This window comes from Pan troglodytes, chromosome 12, assembly GCF_028858775.2.
Source record: "Pan troglodytes isolate AG18354 chromosome 12, NHGRI_mPanTro3-v2.0_pri, whole genome shotgun sequence".
NCBI lineage: Eukaryota > Metazoa > Chordata > Mammalia > Primates > Hominidae > Pan > Pan troglodytes.
In genome coordinates, this window is record NC_072410.2 from 23,527,215 (window position 1) to 23,546,673 (window position 19,459).

General features: G+C 39.5%; 1 protein-coding gene across 11 annotated transcripts in view; it reads left to right on the forward strand.

Moving 5' to 3' along the window:
• The window catches only part of LOC112204153 (ranBP2-like and GRIP domain-containing protein 4), an 81,252-nt gene extending 64,237 nt beyond the window's left edge, over positions 1 to 17,015 (forward strand). For 9 of the 11 annotated variants that reach the window (XM_063788972.1, XM_054678042.2, XM_063788976.1 and 6 more), the window contains 3 exons: positions 4,474 to 4,613; positions 7,174 to 7,375; positions 15,190 to 17,015. In XM_063788972.1, coding sequence (XP_063645042.1) covers positions 4,474 to 4,613; positions 7,174 to 7,375; positions 15,190 to 15,224 — 377 coding nt within the window. In that variant the 3' untranslated portion in view covers positions 15,225 to 17,015. Of the gene's footprint in view, positions 1 to 768; positions 918 to 4,473; positions 4,614 to 7,173; positions 7,376 to 15,189 lie in introns of those variants that run through there. The other 2 variants (XM_063788974.1, XM_063788975.1) reach the window with 2 other exon arrangements.
• Positions 17,016 to 19,459: the final 2,444 nt, after the last annotated feature.

The following is a 19,459-nucleotide window of genomic DNA, read 5'->3' on the forward strand; positions in this document are numbered from 1 at the left end:
GGTATACATGGCATGCTTCATAACTGGCTTACTTTATTAAACTCCTTTAGCCAGAAGTTCTTCTTTACATTAATAGATCAGAACAGGTTGCATATAGAAGTTTTTTCTGTTTCTAATTTTTTGCCCTTTGCATTGATGGTGGCTGGGGATGGGTTGTTTTCAGCCATATGAATGGTCTTAGATTTTATAGTGTTAGCTACCCGTAGAGTAACAGTTTTTATTTAATTTTATCTAGTATCATGCTTGAACACAGGCAAACTAGACGCAACTCTAGTCACCTTCCATTCTTGGCAATTGTTAACTTTCCTTACAGGAACTAATCACAGTTGGCTTTGGATTAGTTTCATATGTATACTAATACTTGCTTATGTTTTAAGATTTTTTTCAATTGCTGCAAATGCATGGATATTTTGGTAAACTATTGTATGCTAAGTATAGTTAGGCAACACTTTAAAATTTTTAACCTTTTTAAATTCTAGAAATTTGTAGTAATTCTTTTCAATGACTATTAAGTAAACACAAGATTTTTTTTGTTTTCTTTGGTTTTAAATAGATTCTGTGTTCACTTAGGGTTTTTGGTAGAACACTAAATCAGGATGCTAATTCTAATTCATGATTATCGTACATCTCTGCATCAAAGTATATGTGTTTTTTATCAGTATGCTGTATTAACCTATAGATAGGTTCCATGGTTTTTATTTTCAGGTAGAGTATTAACGTCAATACTTAATACCTTATCTTTGTCAATTTTTTTGACTGGTGTTACAGCAAAAGAGAAGAAAAAACCTGAAGATTCTCCCTCAGATAGTCTCGGTCTCCTGACCTCGTGATCCACCCGCCTCGGCCTCCCAAAGTGCTGGGATTACAGGCATGAGTCACTGCGCCTGGCTGACACATGTTTTAATTCTGGTATTCACCAGATTTGTTTCGTGTTCTCCGTTGTTAGTCATCAAATTTGTCTACTTTTTAAATAGAAACATTAGCTAGAGCAAGGAACTTAGAAACACTCAAGCGGCACTGAATGTGTAGAATTGCATAACCAATATAGCTTCTTTGCTTTCACATTTACAACTAGTTGGAGTTTTAGTTCAGCCGCACCCAGTATCTTCCATTCTGCTTCCAGGAAGAAATGGAAAAATGTCAGCCATGATGATGCAGTATTTTAGTAGCAAGTTGATGGTGTTTTGGTTTCCCATGGGAAATATTGTCACTGGAGCATTAGCAGCTATCGGTCACTTATTAGGGTAAAAAAGCAACTTCAGAAGAATTTAACATATGCCAAAGAATCAGCAAAGGAAGTAATCAGCCAGGGCAAAGGTCGCACAAGAGATTGTAATCTAGCAATCAGCAGTGGAATAAGCAGTCAGCTTACCAGAAACCCAGGAAAATGCTTCAGAAAGGGCAGTCAGGACTAAGGCAATTTAATGAAATGCAAAATAAATGAAATCTGAAGTTTAAAAATCTAGATTACAATTCTGGTTTCTAACTCAGTTATGAGACCTTGGGCAAAGTCATTAAATTTCTCTGAACTTCAGATTTTTGGGAGTCAATAAACCAATACATGTCAAAGGGCCTGATAAACTTGACAGTTTAGACCAGGTGTGGTGTCTCACCCCTGCAATCTCAGCACTTTGGGAGGCCAAGGCGGGTGGATCACGTGAGGCCAGGAGTTTGAGACCAGTCTGAACAACATGGTGAAATCCCATCTCTATTAAAAGTACAAAAATTATCTGGGTGGGATGGCATGCACCTGGAAGTCCCAGCTACTTGTGGGGCTGAGGTGGGAGGATGGCTTGAGCCTGGGAGGCAGAGGTTGCTGTGAGCCAAGATCGTGCCACTGCACTCCAACCTGTGTGACAGAGTGAGACCCTGTCTCAGAAAAAATAACACTTTACAGTTTATCAGCAAACAGGAAAGTCTTGCTAGGCAATGTAATTGATTAGTTCCGTGCCCTGGATTCTGGGCTCTTAACTGTATGAGCACTGTAGGTGTGAGCAGCAACAATTAAGAAGCTGCAGAGGTAAAGGTATAAGGGCAGTGATTGAGGATGTCTACCAAGCAGATTTCAGCAAGTGTGTTTCAAGAAGTATGCAGCAATCTGAAATACCTAATCCTGAAAAATTGCTAGAATCTAGTCTTTTAATTTTGGCCAGTATTTAGCAGTAGTTTGGCCCTCTACTCTAAATTAATAAAAAATAAGTAGTACTATATTATGAGCTGTGTTATCTAACAGTTTATCTTAGCTAGTAGCAATTAATTTATAGCTGCTATTAAAATGACTAACGTAGTTAAAAGTTTGATGACTAAGTTTTTTTTTTTTGTTTTTTTTTTTTTTTGAGCTGGCGTCTCGCTCTGTCGCCAGGCTGGAGTGCGGTGGCGTGATCTTGGCTCACTGCAACCTCCGCCTCCTGGTTTCCAGCAATTCTCTGCCTCAGCCTCCCCAGCAGCTGGGATTACAGGCACCTGCCACTGTGCCTGGCTAATTTTTGTATTTTTAGTAGAGATAGGGTTTCACCATCTTGGCCAGGCTGGTCTTGAACTTGCTGACCTCGTGATCCACCCACCTCAGCCTCCCAAACTGCTAGGATTACAGATTTGAGCCACCATGCCCGGCCTTGATGACTAAATTTTAAGAAATGTTTTAGCAATTCTTCATACACCTTTCACTTATCTTATAGTTACTTAATTCCTCTACTCTTATCATTTGATATTTTCATTTTATTGTGTATCTCTGTAAGGCCGAATCAATAGATTTTGAACAATCTCACACTTAACCTTTAAAAAAAATCTAATAGGCCCAGTTTCCTCTCAACAATCTTTGAAGAACCTTCGAGAAAGGAGAACACAGACCTCCCGCTTCTAGACATGCACACTGTAACCCGGGAAGAGGGAGAAGGCACGGAGACAACTGATACGGAGTCTGTGTCTTCCGCCAGCACATACACACAGTCTTTAGAGCAGCTGCTTAATTCTCCCGAAACTAAACTTGGTCTGTTACTCTGTCTAAATATGTTCTTCTTCTTTAATTTCACAGTCTTATTTAATTACTATTACTCTAAGGTACATATGCTTTTTTGGGCTGCTCCAATAAAATTTCTTTCAATATTCCACTACCTGTTTGTATTAGGGTTCTCTAGAGGGACAGGGCTAATTGGATGGTTGGATGGATGGATGGGATGGATGGATGGATGCTTATTAAGTATTACCTTACACGATCACTAGGCCATCTGCAGACTGAGGAGCAACGAGAGCCAGTCCAAGTTCCAAAACTGAAGAACTAGGAGTCTGATGTTCAAGGGCAGGAAGCATCCAGCACAGGAGAAAGATGTAGGTTGGGAGGCTAGGCCAGTCTCGCCTTTTCAGGTTTTTCTGCCTGCTTTATATTCGCTGGCAGCTGATCAGATGGCACCTACCAGATTAAGGGTGGGTCTGCCTTCCCCAGCCCACTGACTCAAATGTTAATCTCCTTTGGCAACACCCTCACAGACAACACTCAGGATTAATACTTTGCATCCTTTAATCCAATCAAGTTGACACCCAGTATTAACCATCACACTGTCCAAATGGAAAAATTATTAAACAAATCTTTTTAAAAATAAAATGCTAGCTCTTGCCCTAGGCTTGAACCATAAATAAGTGGTGGGAAGTTTATAGTCACAAATAGGTGGTGGGTATTAGACAGCAGGATAAACTATCCTCTCACCCTTCCAAGAAACTGACAGTTTCAGTTTATTCCTCTTGATGAAGTAATGCTAAATTTTTGTAGTGATGTTTTGGTATATTTTATTACTTGTAATTAATATTACTGTTCAAAATTTAGGGGGAATCTGTCATCTTCCTGAAACTTCAGAATCACCTGGAGTAAGGGTCATTTGTATTCATGGTCACTGACCACGTGGGGTAGAAACTGCAAGTCATGGTTCCTTCAGGCAAAGTTAATAGTGGTGACATGGAGGCATCATGATAGAGCAGCAGACTCCAGAAGCCAATTTGACTTTGTGATTTCTGAAAAAATTACCTGTCAACTGTGAGCCTGTTTCATCATCTGTAAAGTTTGAATAATGATACCTACCCCGCCTGATAGAAGATTCTTATGAGGGAACATGATACGTGACCAGTAAATGTTAATGCTTTCCTTATACGTGAAATGACATAAAATCTTGGAATATTAATAGATGGGAAGAAGATGTGTAATAAAACTGTCTATAAACACAATTCTGACAAATTTCAGAACTGGGACTCATAGGGCTTTATTCAGTTAGATGACATGCTTTACAACAGAGATACTGTTTTATTTGTGTCACCTACAATATATAATCTGTTGATTGAGGTATGCTGAATAGATGAATGGCAAAGAAAGCAGACCTATAAAATATCACATAGTAAGATATTTATATTTAGATTTTTCTTATTTAGAATCTTCATCTGTAATGTATGATTTTGAAAATTAATTCTTGGAACAACATCTTGCAGAGCCTCCATTATGGCATGCTGAATTTACCAAAGAAGAATTGGTTCAGAAGCTCAGTTCCATCACAAAAAGTACACATCGCTTAATCGGCCTGCTTTGGGAAACAGAGGCAACCAATGCAGTCCTTATGGAGCAAATTAAGGTGAGATCAGAAAACCTGGCCACCGTGAAAACCGCCAGTTTGGTTTTCTGGACCCTCCATACACATGCACCCAAGTTTAAAAATTCACATTGCAGATGCATCTATAACGTCTTGATCTTTATATTAGATTCCTGATGGTGAGAAATATTGCCTTTTTTTTTTTTTTTTTGAGACAGTCTTGCTCTGTCACCCAGGCTGGAGTGCAGTGGCACGATCTCGGCTCACTGCAAGCTCCACCTCCCAGGTTCACGCCATTCTCCTGCCTCAGCCTCCCGAGTAGCTGGGACTACAGGTGCCCGCCAACATGCCTGGCTAATTTCTTTGTATTTTTAGTAGAGACAGGGTTTACCATGTTAGCCAGGATGGTCTCAATCTCCTGACCTCGTGATCCACCTGCCTTGGCCTCCCAAAGTGCGGGTATTACAGGTGTGAGCCACCACATCCAGCCAAAATACTTCTTTTACACCTATTACATAAAGATTATTTCTTAATTCCTACTTTTCCTAAGAAACCCTAATAGATTTAGAAACTAGAGAGATGTTCACAAATCATTGTTCACATATGCTTAAATAAAAAATGGGTGTGAGTCTTTGAATTCTAAAGATAACCAGTGAATTTAAATTATTCAACTGATATTTATAGTACTGAACTACTAAACAGTTTTCAGGTGGAGATGGCAAAGTGGCATGGGAAGTTTTTCCTGTTTAAAGTAGACACCAGAAACATCTAGGAATGTTGCAGAACAGTTGAGGATTACTCAAATGAGGTATTTCCACCCTGGCTCACTGATAAATCACCCCTCAGAATATAGTCATACTGCTTATTGAGGAGTTCTTATGACCCAGGCCCTGGGCTCTACATACATTATTTAATCTCATCACTGGTTGAGAGAAAAATTGAAGCTGGTAAATGGTGGAACAAAATTCAAACTCATAGCTGTCTGAAAAGTACATGCTTTTCCCCTGTACTTTGCTGCTCCTAATAGATCTGTCCTGCCACTGTGCAAGGCCACTAGCTATCCTTGTCAGATTATTTTAAAGCCGAATTCAGTTATTTTCAGTAAATTGTATATATCATGACATTCCACCATTAAATACTTCAGTATGCATCTCTATGAAATAACATTTTCCCACTAATAAAAACATTATCATAGCTAACAAATCACTAACTAGCCCAGTAAACCTAAATGACTTATTTAAATGTTATATTTTCTTTTTTTTTTTTTTGAGACAGTCTCGCTCTGTCACCAGGTTTGGAGTGCAGTGGTGCAATCTCAGCTCACTGCAATCTCCGCCTCCCAGGTTCAAGTGATTCCCCTGCCTCAGCCTCCCGCGTAGCTGGGACTGCAGGCATGCACCACCATGCCCGGCTAATTTTTTTTATTTTATTAGAGACACGGTTTCACCATGTTGGCCAGGACGGTCTGAATCTCCTGACCTCGTGATCTGCCTGCCTCAGCCTCCCAAAGTGTTGGGATTATAGGCATGAGCCACCACGCCTGGCCAAATGTGATATTTTCATAAATTTATACTCTCTTCATGATTTCTTCGTCTTCTTTATTGTCACTTTTTTAAATGGTCCTAGGTTTGAGGACAAAGTTCGCTAACTTTCTTGCCTAACCTAAAATGAAAATATACTAAAAGCTATGGCTTGGTTTCAACCTGGAAATCTTCCTCAAAGACTTGAACATGATATTACCTTTTTTATATCGTTCTTTGCCTCATTTCTCTGATAGTGTTTTACATTGTCTTATATTCCTGAATTTTGACTGTGTCTGAACTTTTGATTAAGTGCCGTTCACTGTGGACGTCTTAACTGCCTGGGACTTTAGGAACAGCGTAGGGGCAGAGGGTTAGTGGAGGCTACCGATGTTCCCCTCAGCCCATTTTCAGAGCCCCATGCCATACTGGCTTAGTTTCTATCGAAAGTAGAAGGCAGAGGGAACATCTTGGTACCAACCCATGGCTCCAGTTAGTTGCTCCTCATGGAGATGTTCCATCAGTTCCCCAGCTTTCACCTCCATTTCCATGATACCCTGTGCTTCTGAGACAAGAACTCCAGTATTTACACAGGATGCATCCTCTCCTCTTGTCAGTGATACTTGGTAAGCTGCTGGACTGACTCAGTTCCACCTCTTCATCTGTTTCTCGTGAGAATTTCTTGATGTGTCTCATCTACTTTTTCTCCTCTTGTATTAGCTTGTTGCTTTTCTACTTCACCCCTCTTCCTTCCAACCCCAAATAGCTTAGGACAATGGAGTCATATAGCCCAACACTTGGTTCATATGCAGCAATCCACTTTCTAGGCAAATGCAGCTTTGAAATTATCTCATAGTTGGAGTTCCGGTTTTCATGTCAAATGGATTTTATATGGTGATGTCATAAACTCCTTTGAAATGCTTCACATGCAGCTGCTGTAGTTAACTGAATTCCTTCCTTTATTGCCATATGGAGGGAAGGGGGAAATTTGGGGGGAAGAGAAGAAAAATACATGAGTTCAGTCTGCCATATTTAATCAGAAGCCCCTAAAGCCCATTTTTAACTCATTTCTCTAACACCAGCTTCTCAAAAGTGAAATAAGAAGATTGGAAAGGAATCAAGAGCAAGACGAGTCTGCAGCTAACGTGGAACACTTGAAGAACGTCTTGCTGCAGTTCATTTTCTTGAAGCCAGGTAGTGAAAGAGAGAGACTTCTTCCTGTTATAAATACGATGTTGCAGCTCAGCCCTGAAGAAAAGGGAAAACTTGCTGCGGTTGCTCAAGGTGGGTAAAAGGAGAGTCTCAGAACTTCTGACTTCTAACTTAAACTAAACAGCCTGGTGGTTGAGAAGTTGTCTGTATGTGTAACTTTTCAATTTTGCTCATTTGAATTGGGTCTGTCATATGAGTAGGCCATGACTAGATTTGAAAAGCTGACTTTTTAACATCTTGAGGCAACTGTAGTACGTTTATATAATTTTAATGTTCAGCAAAATACAATAAGTGCTTAGCTTGATCTTCTAGCTCTTTGAAAATTGGATTTTTATCCTGGTGTTGAGTTCTGGTGTTCAGCTGAACGTGGTTTTGTTTTAAATTCTACTTTTTAAAAAACATTTATTAGCTTGTTCCTTTTCTACTTCACCCCTCTTCCTTCCTCCAACCCCAAATAGCCTAAGACAATGGAGTCATATAGCCCAACACTTGGTCTATATACAGCAGTCCACTTTCTAGGCAAATGCAGTTTAAAAACTGTGCCACAGGCCAGGCGCCGGTGGTTCATGCCTATAATCCCACCACTTTGGGAGGCCGAGGCAGGCGGATCACAAGATCAAGATACTGAGACCATCCTGGCCAACATGGTGATATCTCATCTCTACTAAAAATACAAAAATTAGCTGGACGTGGTGGCATGCGCCTGTAGTCCCAGCTACTCAGGAGGCTGAGGCAGGAGAGTCGCTTGAACTCACGAGGCGGAGGTTGCAGTGATCTGTCACGCCACTGTACTCCAGCCTGACGGCAGAGCGAGACTCCATCTCAAAAAAAAAAAAAAAAAAAAAATGATGTAGTTAGAGTTGGTTTCCATGTCAGATGGATTTAATACTGTGATGTCATTAACTTCTTTGAAATGCTTCATATACAACTGCTATAGTTAACTGAATTCAAGCTGCATCTTAAGAATTATGGTTTCATTTTTGTTTTAGTTTTAAATTACTTTTATTTTTGACATTTACAAGCACAAGGAAGACACTATAATCTCTCTTGAGTTGTCACCCATCTCTAACAGTTTTCAACTCATGGACAATCTTTTGGCGTAAATAGGGGAGAGTTAGAGACTTAAATCCCACACATCATTTCTTTCCTCAGTGAATAATTCAATGTTTATTGGATTTCTCTGTCACCTATACCTAGTTTATGTTCATTTTGCCTGTGTTATTGTGAATGTCTTTTTATAGTATCCTAAATAGGGCTCATGTATTGCATTTGGTTGATGTTCCTTAAGCTTTATTTCGTTGTTATGTTTTTGTTTGTTTGAGACGTAGTGTTGCTCTGTCACCCTGGCTGGAGTGCAGTGGTCCGATCATGGCTCACTGCAACCTCCGCCTCCCGGATTCAAGCGATTCTCCTGTGTCAGCCTCCCAAGTAGCTGGGACTACAGATGCACGCCAGCTAATTTTTCTATTTTTAGTAGAGACGAGGTTTCACCATGTTGGCCAGGATGGTCTCAATCTCCTGACCTTGTGATCTGCCTGCCTTGGCCTCCCAAAGTGCTGGGATTACAGGTGTGAGCCACCACGCCCGGCCATTTTGTTGTTTTTTTATCTATAACAATTATATATATAAGTATATTTTTAATGTGCCACTTATTAATTGAAGAAAGTGGTCGTTTATGCTATAGCAGTCCTATATTTGGGTTTTAATCATTACAGGGTAACACTGAGCTTGTTCCAATTGCCTATAAATAGGAAGATCCAGGTGCAATTGGGTGGGATGGTGGACAAAAATACATCATAGATGGTATTGTGTGCTTTCTAAGACATCAGGAGGCCCAGAATGTCCAGACATCTTACTTTTGACTGATTGACCTTATCTAGTTGGTGCTCTTTAACATGTTCCCCATCCCCTGTAAATCCTAATAACTAAACTGATAACAGTCATCCTCAAAATTGAGCAGGCATCTGAATCATCTGGTATACTTACTAAAATTCCAATTGCTGGTCCCCAATTTCTGACCCAAGATTCTGCATTTTTAGCAATTTGTTGCTGATACTTCTGGTCTGGGGCCCATACCTTGAGAACCCCTGGTCTAGAGGCCTGATAAGATTCAGGCTTAATTTTTTTTATAGACATACTTCATAAGTAGTATTGATAGTTTCTTTGAACCTGGTTTTTAATAATCTTTCTAATGATGAAGGAGGAATGTTCTCAATACTGACAGTAATCTCAGTTCTTCAAACTATAGGATAGGTTTCTATAGCCACAATAGTATTTTTTGTCACAAGGGCCCAAATAAGAATACATCATGTATATTTTTAGTACTTATTCAAATTACAAATTCACTGTCTTTAATTTATTCTAACAAAAGTAAGCCTAATTTTATAGTTATAAAAAAGAAGAAATCTACTTCTAGTCACCTAAGAGTAAAACTGCCCCTATAAAAAACAAGACAGAAATCTCAAAATTATAACTAATTTTATAGTTATAAAATTAACCAGGACTTTAAGAACATTTGCATTTTAAAATTAAAGTTTTCAATATAACAATGATACTATCTCAAAATACTCAGCATGTCTAACAGGCCTCTTTTAAAAGCTCAGCATGTTTAATGTAGATGTTGCTAATGTCCAGGTGGCTCCTATAAGTTAAGGGTCCATTGATTTAGAAGTTCTAAAAGAGACTAACCTAAGGGATACCAATAACAGATATTTTTAAAGAATTTCATAGAGGAGATACACATTAGAAACCCAGAACTCTAAGATGTGCATTTGCTAAGTCCTGTAAACAGACAGGAAAACACATTTACATTAGTTTGCCCTTTAAAGATTGTTTCCTACTTGTCTCTTATCAATGTGAGTACATAAAAGAGAACTTATTACAATTAAAAACAATGATGGTTTAGCAGCAGATTTAGATACCTTACATTCTCTCTTTAAGAGAGAGAATGTAAGGCCTGGTGCGGTGGCTCACAACTGTAATCCAGCACTTTGGCAGGCCGAGGAGGGTAGATCACCTGAGGTCAGGAGTTCGAGACCAGCCTGGCCAACATGGTGAAACCCCGTCTCTACTCAGAATACAAAAATTAGCCAGGCGTGGTGGCGCATGCCTGTAATCCCAGCTACTTGGGAGGCTGAGGTAGGAGAACTGCTTGAACCCAGGAGGCAGAGGTTGCAGTGAGCCGAGATGGTGCCATTGCACTCCAGCCCGAGCAACAAAAGCAAAACTCCTATCTCAAAAAAAAAAGAATGTAAACTACAAGATGGTTCAAAAGAAATTACACAGAATTCAGCATGGGAGAAACAAAAAACAATAGTGGGAAAAGACATCAAACATGTTTTTACTAATCGAAGCTCTAAAAGGAGAGACAAGAATACAGCACAGATAATATATGAAGAGAATGGCTGGAAATCTTTCAGAACTGTTGAAGGATATCTATCCACAGATTCAAAAACCCAATAAAATCTCAAGCAGTATTAAAAAAAAAAGAAGAAATCTACTTCTAGTCACATAAGAGTAAAACTGCCCCTAAAAAAGACAGAGAGAAATCTCAAAAGCAGGCAGAGAAAGAAGACACATTGCCTCACAATAGACTTCTCAACAGCATTGGTGTAATACTATCTCATGTACTAAAAGAAATAACTGCCAACCTTTTATATTTTCCAAGATCTCTTCTGGAAAACAAAAACTTTAAGAATCTGCCCTCCCTGAAAATTCTTAATGATGTACTTCAAGCAAAAAGAAAATTTCCTAGGTAAAAGGTCTAAGATGCCAGAAAGAAAGACATGCAAAGGAAACTTACCACCATATTACTGATATGGACTGTCAGTCTGACTGGTCACACTAGGGGCATTTTGTTACCAAGGCCTTGAAAATAATAACCAACACTGCATACATGAGGGATGCCAGAAGAAAGGTCTGAGAGCCACTCTTCCTGGCACTGAAGGAAACAGGGCCCATCAGAGCAAACAAGTACCTTTTGCCTCTCTCATCTCCTTGGAAGCAAATGTTTATAATCTCTGGTTTTGTCTAAAGTTTATAACAGTATTTTTCATTCAGATTGCTACCTATTAGTGGATGGTGAAATTAATTTGGTGGATCACATTCAGAATATTTTTTTTTAAATCAAAAGAATACAAGCTGGGCTCAGTGACTCACACCTGTAAGCCCAACAGTTTGGGAAGACCAGGCAGGAGGATTGCTTGAGAACAGGAGTTCAGAATCAGCCTGGGCAACATGGCGAGACCCTATGTCTACAAAAATTTTAAAATATGCCAGATCTGGTGGCATGTGCCCATAGTCCTAGCTACTCGGGAGGCTAAGGGAGCAGGATTGTTTGTTATAAGGAGTTCGCGGCTGCAGTCAAACTTCTGGTCAAAATCCTGGTCACGCCACTGCATTTCAGCCTGGGCAACAGAGTAAAACCCCATCTTTAAAAAAATATTAAGAAATAAAAATAATATGTGAAACATTAGAATATGTTGAATCTGGTAAGGATAAGCAATTATTTCTTGAAACTCTACATATATACATGAGTGTTGGTAAATACCTGACTGTATCATCAGCTCTAGATATAAAATGTTTATGATGTTGGCTGTGAGTTAATGAGGAATGGTTTTCCTTTCTGTGGGTTTGGGTGTATTTGGGAAACATTAGCTTAGGGGGTAAAGTAGGTTACCCAACTCTGAAAAGCAGCATCAAAATCTTTAAAATAAACACATATTAGGGGCCCAACTTAAATTTCAAGCAGATGTCATGAGCTGCTCAGAGTAGCGTGTTACAACTCTGCGTTATAAGGTAAAATGACTTAGAGTGCAGCAGTAGTCCCCAAACAATGTCAAATAGACAGTGGTAAGTATAGATTGCTCTTCTCCTTGCATCACAAATGTTAATTCACCCTGCCCCCACACGCATTAAAACTCAGCATATTTCACAAATTGAGTGTTTCATTTCTATTTGAGATAGACTTATGGTAAGTCAGCTTTGCTCCCCAAAGAAGTTAGCCATATAGTACTTCTATATGCAAAATTTGAATCTCAATTTTGCTACTCAAGTCGGAAGTAAAAGTCATTTTTCTATATCTTCTTTGCTCCCAGACTGGGTTACAGTTTACAGATCTGAATATTGTCACTTGTACACCATACATACACAGAGGTCTAAAACTCTCTACAAGTAAATAAAGAAAAAAAGCCCAGCAACCCAATAGGAAAATAGGCCAAGCCTGTTATAGGCTTTTTGATCATCTCCAGACTGGCAGGAAGAGAATGCATACTCACACTGTAAGTGCCTGATTTGATTTGCAGAGGATATAGAACCTTATCAGAAAACAGCCTTCCAAGGCAAGAGCAAATGCACCCTATCTAAGCACAGCTTTTCTCCAATTCTTATTTACCTAAGGAGATGAATAGCTGCCAGGAACATTGTTTGCACAAGGGCAGGAGCCTGCCAGATCTGAGAACACAGCAAAATTTTTATTTTGTCAAAAATCTTATATTCAGCTTACACCATTCATTTCAGGTGAACATACAACAGTCTGCATTTCAGTTTAGGGAGATGTTTACAGTCGTCTGGTTCTCTTTATTCTTGGGAACAAGGTTACCTCACTTGGAACACATAACCAGTGCCAAGTTGTCCATCCCTAAGCAATATCGCTTCCTCCTACTTTCTAGAAGTTCTTCAGATTGTGGAAGACAGACTTTTCAGAATTCTTTGCCCTCATTCCCTCCTCCAGAAATGCATGCCTTTGTATAATCTCTTCCCCTTGAGGGCCAGTAGGCTAACCTAATGAGTTATTTTTAACCAGTAGAATACAGCAAGAATGATAGATTACAAGAGATTGTGGCTTCTATCTTGCTAGCGGACTCTCTCTGTCTTCTCTGCTTGCACACTTTTTTGAAGCAAGCTACCATCCCAGAGGCAAGGAACACAGGCCATCAGTTTAGCAGCCTTGAGGAACTAAATTCTTCCAACTACCACATAAGTTTGGAAGTAGATTCTTCTCCAGTCCAGCCTTCAGATGAGACCCCACCCATGCCAACATCTTGATTGCAGCCCTGTGAGAGACCTTGAAATAAAACCATTTCTGATCTCCTGACCCACAGAAACTGTGAAATAAATATGTGTTAAGGTACTAAGTTTGTAGTAATTTGTTACGCAGCAGATTGTAAATAACACGCAGATAAAACCAGACAGAACAGAAAAATAAAATGGCTTTAACTCTAGAAAGTTTCCCCATGTAAAATTTTGAAAATGCTACTCTGCCTAAGGTCAAACTGTCATACATATATATGTATGAAAACACAGAAAGGTGTCTGGAAGGGTAATACCAAATTAAATCTTTATCCAAGAGGAATGAAAACCAGTATTCACACAAAAACCTATGCACAAACCTTGTGAATATATTAAAAACCAGTGAATTATGCACTTTAAAAAGGTGAATTATGTGGTATATGAATTATATCTCCAAAACATTTAATTAAAAACCTGTACACAATTATTCATAGAAACTTTCTTTAAAATTGCTAAAAACGAGGAAGATCTCAGTTATCCTTCAACTGGCAAATGAATAAACAAACTGGTACAGCCATGCAATTGAATACTGCTCAGCAATAAAAAAGAATGCACTGCCAGTTCAGCAACATGGATAATTCTCAAATGCATTATGCCAGTTGACAGAGGTCAGACTCAAAATACTGTGTACAGTGTGATTCTACTTATATGACACTCTGAAAAAAGCAGAACTATAAGGACAGAAAACAGGTTAGTGGTTGCCAAGGAGTGGGAGAAGCAGCCAGGGAGAACTTTGAGGAGGTAAAAATGTGCCAGGCCTTGGTCGGTGGTGGTACATAACTGTGCATTTGTCAAGACTCAGTGCTATATGCTGAAAAGGGCAGGTTTTACTCTAAGTAAGTTGTACCTCAATAAACATGATTTTTAAATGATTAAAACTTTGGTTTTTGTTTGTTTTGGTTCAGTTTTAAGGTTCACCATAAATCTATTGGTTTTAGATTCTAAGTTGTATATAAGCTTCTGTTTTAAAAGAATTTTTTAAAAAATCCTCTTATCGTCAACAATATTTAGTTGTGCTGGAAATTTTATTTTGGAATTGTTTAATAGAGAAAGACAATAAATAATGTTCAAGAACAGACATTGATCCATAACATCAAAGTATATTGTGAGAAGATGGTATTTCAGAATAGAGGAAGAATTTCTTATGTGCTGGTAAGATTGTTTGTAGATAATCATTTCTGCATAATTTTCATAGCTGGATTGCTTTAATAAAGCCATTTAAAGGTTAAGTTCTAGATTGCTTCATGTTGCTTATCAATGTTTAAAAGCTAAAATAGAAAATTAGCTGTTAAGTTGGCTCAACCGGAAATTCAGTATATCCTTTAAAAAGAGAAATTTAGTAAGCAATGTGTCTAAAGAATGACATATGGTTGGGTACAGTGGCTCGTGACTGCAATCCCAACACTGTGAGGCTGAAGTGGGAGGATCACTTGAGCCCAGGAATTTGAGACCAGCCTGGAAAACAGTGAGACCTGCATCTCTACAAAAAAACAAAAAATTACCCAGGCATGGTGGTACACACCTTGTGGTCCCAGTTGCTTGGGAGGCTGAGGTGGGAGAATCACTTGAGCCTGGGAGATCAAGGCTGCATTGAAGTCTCATCACGCCGCTGCACTTGAGCCTGGGTGACAGAGCAAGACCCTACCTCAAAAAAAAAAAAAAAAAAAAAGAACCCCCCCCCACCAAAAAAGGCATGTGATCAGTAAAAAAGACATTATTTGCTTATATTGTAGAGTGGTTCTAAAATATAGATTTTACATTGAGAAATTTTAATACTCTCTTTTTTCTTTTTTTTTTCTTTGTTTTACTTTCCAAAGATGAGGAAGAAAATGCTTCCCGTTCTTCTGGATGAGCATCCTATCTTCGTAGTTGGTTTGGACTTCCGATAGGTTGATGGAAGGAATACTGTTATTAACCAAATAGAATCTGTTTACAAAAATGGTTCGTGTGTGTTACCATCATTCTTTCGTCAAAAAGTGTGTATATATGTTTGCATTTACATATATTTGTACATCTGTATGACAGATGTATTTTAAAAGTTTCAACTTGAAGTAAAAGTACAACAGCTTGAAGTGTTGATACCAGGCCACAGCCCTCTAACTCGTGTGATCTCCCATGCATGCTGCCAGAATAAAACCACCAGGAATGAATTCACTCCCCACTTCTCTGGAACCTCAGGACCCGCCCATTTCTCGGCAGTACTGTGAATTTTGAAGTTAAACTAAATTTTGGTACCATACCAACTGGAATTTAGGCTTTAAAAATAATGTTTCAAGGCCAGGTGTGGTGATTCATGCCTGAAATCCCACTACTTTGGGAGGCTGAGGCTGGAGAATCGCTTGAGGCTAGTGAGCTGTGATTGTACCACTGCACTCCAGCTCGGGGAACAGAGCGAGATCTTGTCTCTAAAAATAATAATAGTAATAAAAATAACGTTTTATGACTATTTATTGCAAGGTCAGAGTTACAGATTGTTATAAATTGTTGAGAAACTTTTGTGATTAGAATATGAAGGAAAAAGCTTTGTTGGTAAAAGTGACATGTTAAGGGGCTATGAAGTAAATATGCTGCAGTGAATTATGCTAAGTTAAAATACAGTTTAGTTATTTGCTTTAAAATAAACTCTTCTTTTTTTCTTTAAAGTATACTATCTCAAAACTCATTATGTTGTCAGAGCCCTAGAGCTGGCTAGTGTAACACTGACTATGAATAGGTGGGCCCACCACTTGAGTTGAGGTGATTTCATGGTGTCTTTCCAGGCTCTTGATAGGGTGTCACTGCATGCAAGCCATGAATCTGTTTTGAGAATCCTCTCCATTTTCCCAAATAAAAACCTATCCCAACAGTGACTATATCACTCAGCATTGGATCTAAATATAAAACTGGTGCTTTCAGTGTTTTTGGCAGATAGTGTTCCATAAGCTTTCCATCAGAAGGGATTTTAGACACCTTAGAGGTCCGTGCTACATCTTCACAGTTCCTCCGAATAACCTTAGGTGGTAGTGTTACTTGCCTTTGACACCTGTGCATATGTTTTAATGACTAGATCCAAACTGTGTTGTTCTTAAATCAAAAATTGGATAATTTTTAATGTTTATGTATTAATCACACAGTATGCTCTCTGAAGTTCTCTTAAGCCTTCAGTTTATACTCTTAATTTTCTTTCTGAGCTGGGGAACTGACTTTGCACTTTGGTTACACAGAACATTGGTTTCCAATTTAGTTTAACTGAAATTTGCTGCTGATATGTTGAGTTTGTTCTTTAAAAAATATCTCCTATATCTCGTCTTTCCTCCTTAGAAGAACAGACCTAACTAGCGAATGTATGAATGAAAAAGCATCTATTTCAGAGCCGACATGAAGAGTTCAGTTTTTTTACTTTATAAACTGTGAATATGAGTATGCCAGCTGCATACGATGTAACTAATCATATTTAAATATATTTCACTTTGATTTTAGACCTTGTGAAGTCTGTATAAACTTGTTTTGAAATACAGTCTCCACTTACGAATGTCATAACAAAATACTTTTTTGCATGATAAAAAATTACTTTGATTACAAAAGGCATATTCTTTCATGGTTTCTGCAATGAGAGGAAGTGTAGTGATTATTTTAATATTTCTATTAAATATGTTTAACTGTATATTTTTATGGCTGCTCTTTTATGTTACCCACTGTCTCTTTGGGGTTGTTAATTGGTTTCTGAAAGGGAACTTCAAACTCCTTTACTACTGGCCTTCCATGGTTGGTCCCTATTAGGTTGTTGAGAGAACGTCGACCAACTCTTTGATACCCGCCAGGTAGACCGTAGTACCTGCCATGTCTGATACCCTGCATCCAGCTAAAACCAGAAACAGCGCTGGGCCTCCCTGTGGACAAGACATTGATTTGACCAGAAGCAGATGTCTGGCTAAGGCTGCCAACCAAAGGGTGGCCTTAGATGAAGGGCTTTGTTCAGTTAGGGGCAGAGGTCATTAATTTTTTTTTTTTTTTTTTTTGAGACAGAGTCTTGCTCTGTCACCCAGACGTGAGTGCAATGGCGCGATCTCGGCTCACTGCAAGCTCTGCCTCCCAGGTTCACGCCATTCTCCTGCCTCAGTCTCCTAAGTAGCTGGGACTACAGGCACCCGCCACCATGCCCGGCTAATTTTTTGTATTTTTAGTAGAGACGGGGTTTCACCGTGTTAGCCTGGATGGTCTCGATCTCCTGGAGGTAATTGATTTCTTTGGATGTTTGGACTAGGAGATGGGGAGAGACAGAGCAGAAAGAGAAACACAGATGCCACAAGGAGGAGGAACAGAGCTAACCCTGGATAGGACTGGACACAGAAGCCAGACCAAGAGAGGCATCTAGTGAGAAGCAGCTCTTCAGCCCTGGGCCTGGTGCACACATCACTCCTTGGTTTCTAAGAACCAAATTTGGCCCAGCACAGTGGCTCATGCCTGTAATCCCAGCACTTTGGGAGGCCAAAGTGGGTAGATCATGAGGTCAAGAGATCAAGACCATCCTGGCCAACATGGTGAAACCCCGTCTCTACTAAAAACACACAAAAAATCAGCTGGGCATGGTGGCGTGCACCTGTAGTCCTAGCTACTTGGGAGGCTGAGGCAGGAGAATCACTTGAACCCAGGTGGCAGAGTCCAGTGAGCTGAGATCACACTACTGCACTCCAGCCTGGTGACAGAGTGAGACTCTGTCAAAAAAAAATAAAATAAAGCCAAATTCATACAGTCCCTGAGGAGTGGGAACTGATGCACATCTCTTGTATACAATAAGCTATGCTTGTGCTCTGAACCGTGTAAGATTGAGAATTGTATTCCTTTAAAGAAAGTTCGGCAGAACTGTAACTGAATTACTAACAAGGCACTGAGAAGGCATACCGTACTTTGTATTCTTTTTAAAGTCCCTGTTAGGTGGTGATGTAGCTGGAAGTGTATAGTATTGAGGATGTAAAGTTTCCCCTAAAAAATTTTTGGTATTTGGTGAATGGCATAACACATCAAAAAATTGGTTGTATTGTATGATTAAATTGCAATGTGATGATTTCAACTTGGTGGAAGACTTCTACTTTGTCTTGGTATGTGAAAATCCCCTTTGCTTCAAACTTAATACACACGAAGGAAAACAACCTGATACAATTTTGCAAGTGTCTTTGAGCTAATGGTTTTTCATGGGTATTAAAAAGCATTGGGTTATTTATGTATAATTCTGTAGAAAGAAAATATTTGTTCCATTCAAGATACGGTTACACGAAAAGGCATCTAGTTGTGACCTTCAAATTATTGCTTATATACCTATAGAAAATTCCTATAAATAGGCTGGGTGCGATGGCTCACACCTGTAATCCTGGCACTTAGGGAGGCCAGGGTGGGCAGATCACCTGAGGTCAGGAGTCCAAGACCAGCCTGGCCAATATGGTGAAAACTTGTCTCTACGAAAAATACAAAAATTAGCCAGGCATGTTGGCCCATGCCTGTAGTCCCAGCTACTCAGCAGGCTGAGGTAGGAGAATCACTTGAACTCGGGAGGGGAGGCTGCAGTGAGCCAAGATCACACACCACTGAACTCCAGCCTGGGCAACAAAGTGAGACCCCCATCTCAAATAAGGAAAGAAAATTCCTATGAAGAAACACTATACCTCTGAGTTTCAATAATAGAGATGATTAACCCAGTTTCCCTGCAAGGATGTGCTCACTGTGAACAGATGTAGTGGTTACCACTCCAGATGTCTGCCTAGCATTTGAGACAACAGTCTCTGTCACCCCTGCCTCTCTCTGGGAACTTCTGCCCCACCACCATACAGAGGGGCAGTAGGCCCAGCCATAATCAACTGAAACAGACACAGAGTTATGACCTGAGCCTAGGCAATTAGGTTTTCTCAGGAATATGGATCTGGGACTAAAGAACTCAGCATCTTCCTGTGACTGGAATTGTAGCATGTAAGTACAGAAGCTTTGGAGTGCCCAGAAAGAGCAGAGAAAGCCAGCCAAGAGAGTGCCAGGTTTAAGTTGACATAAGAGGTCAACAAAATCGTGAAGTGAGTGTTCTGGGGACCTGAGAGTCAAGGGACTGGATTCTGTACAATG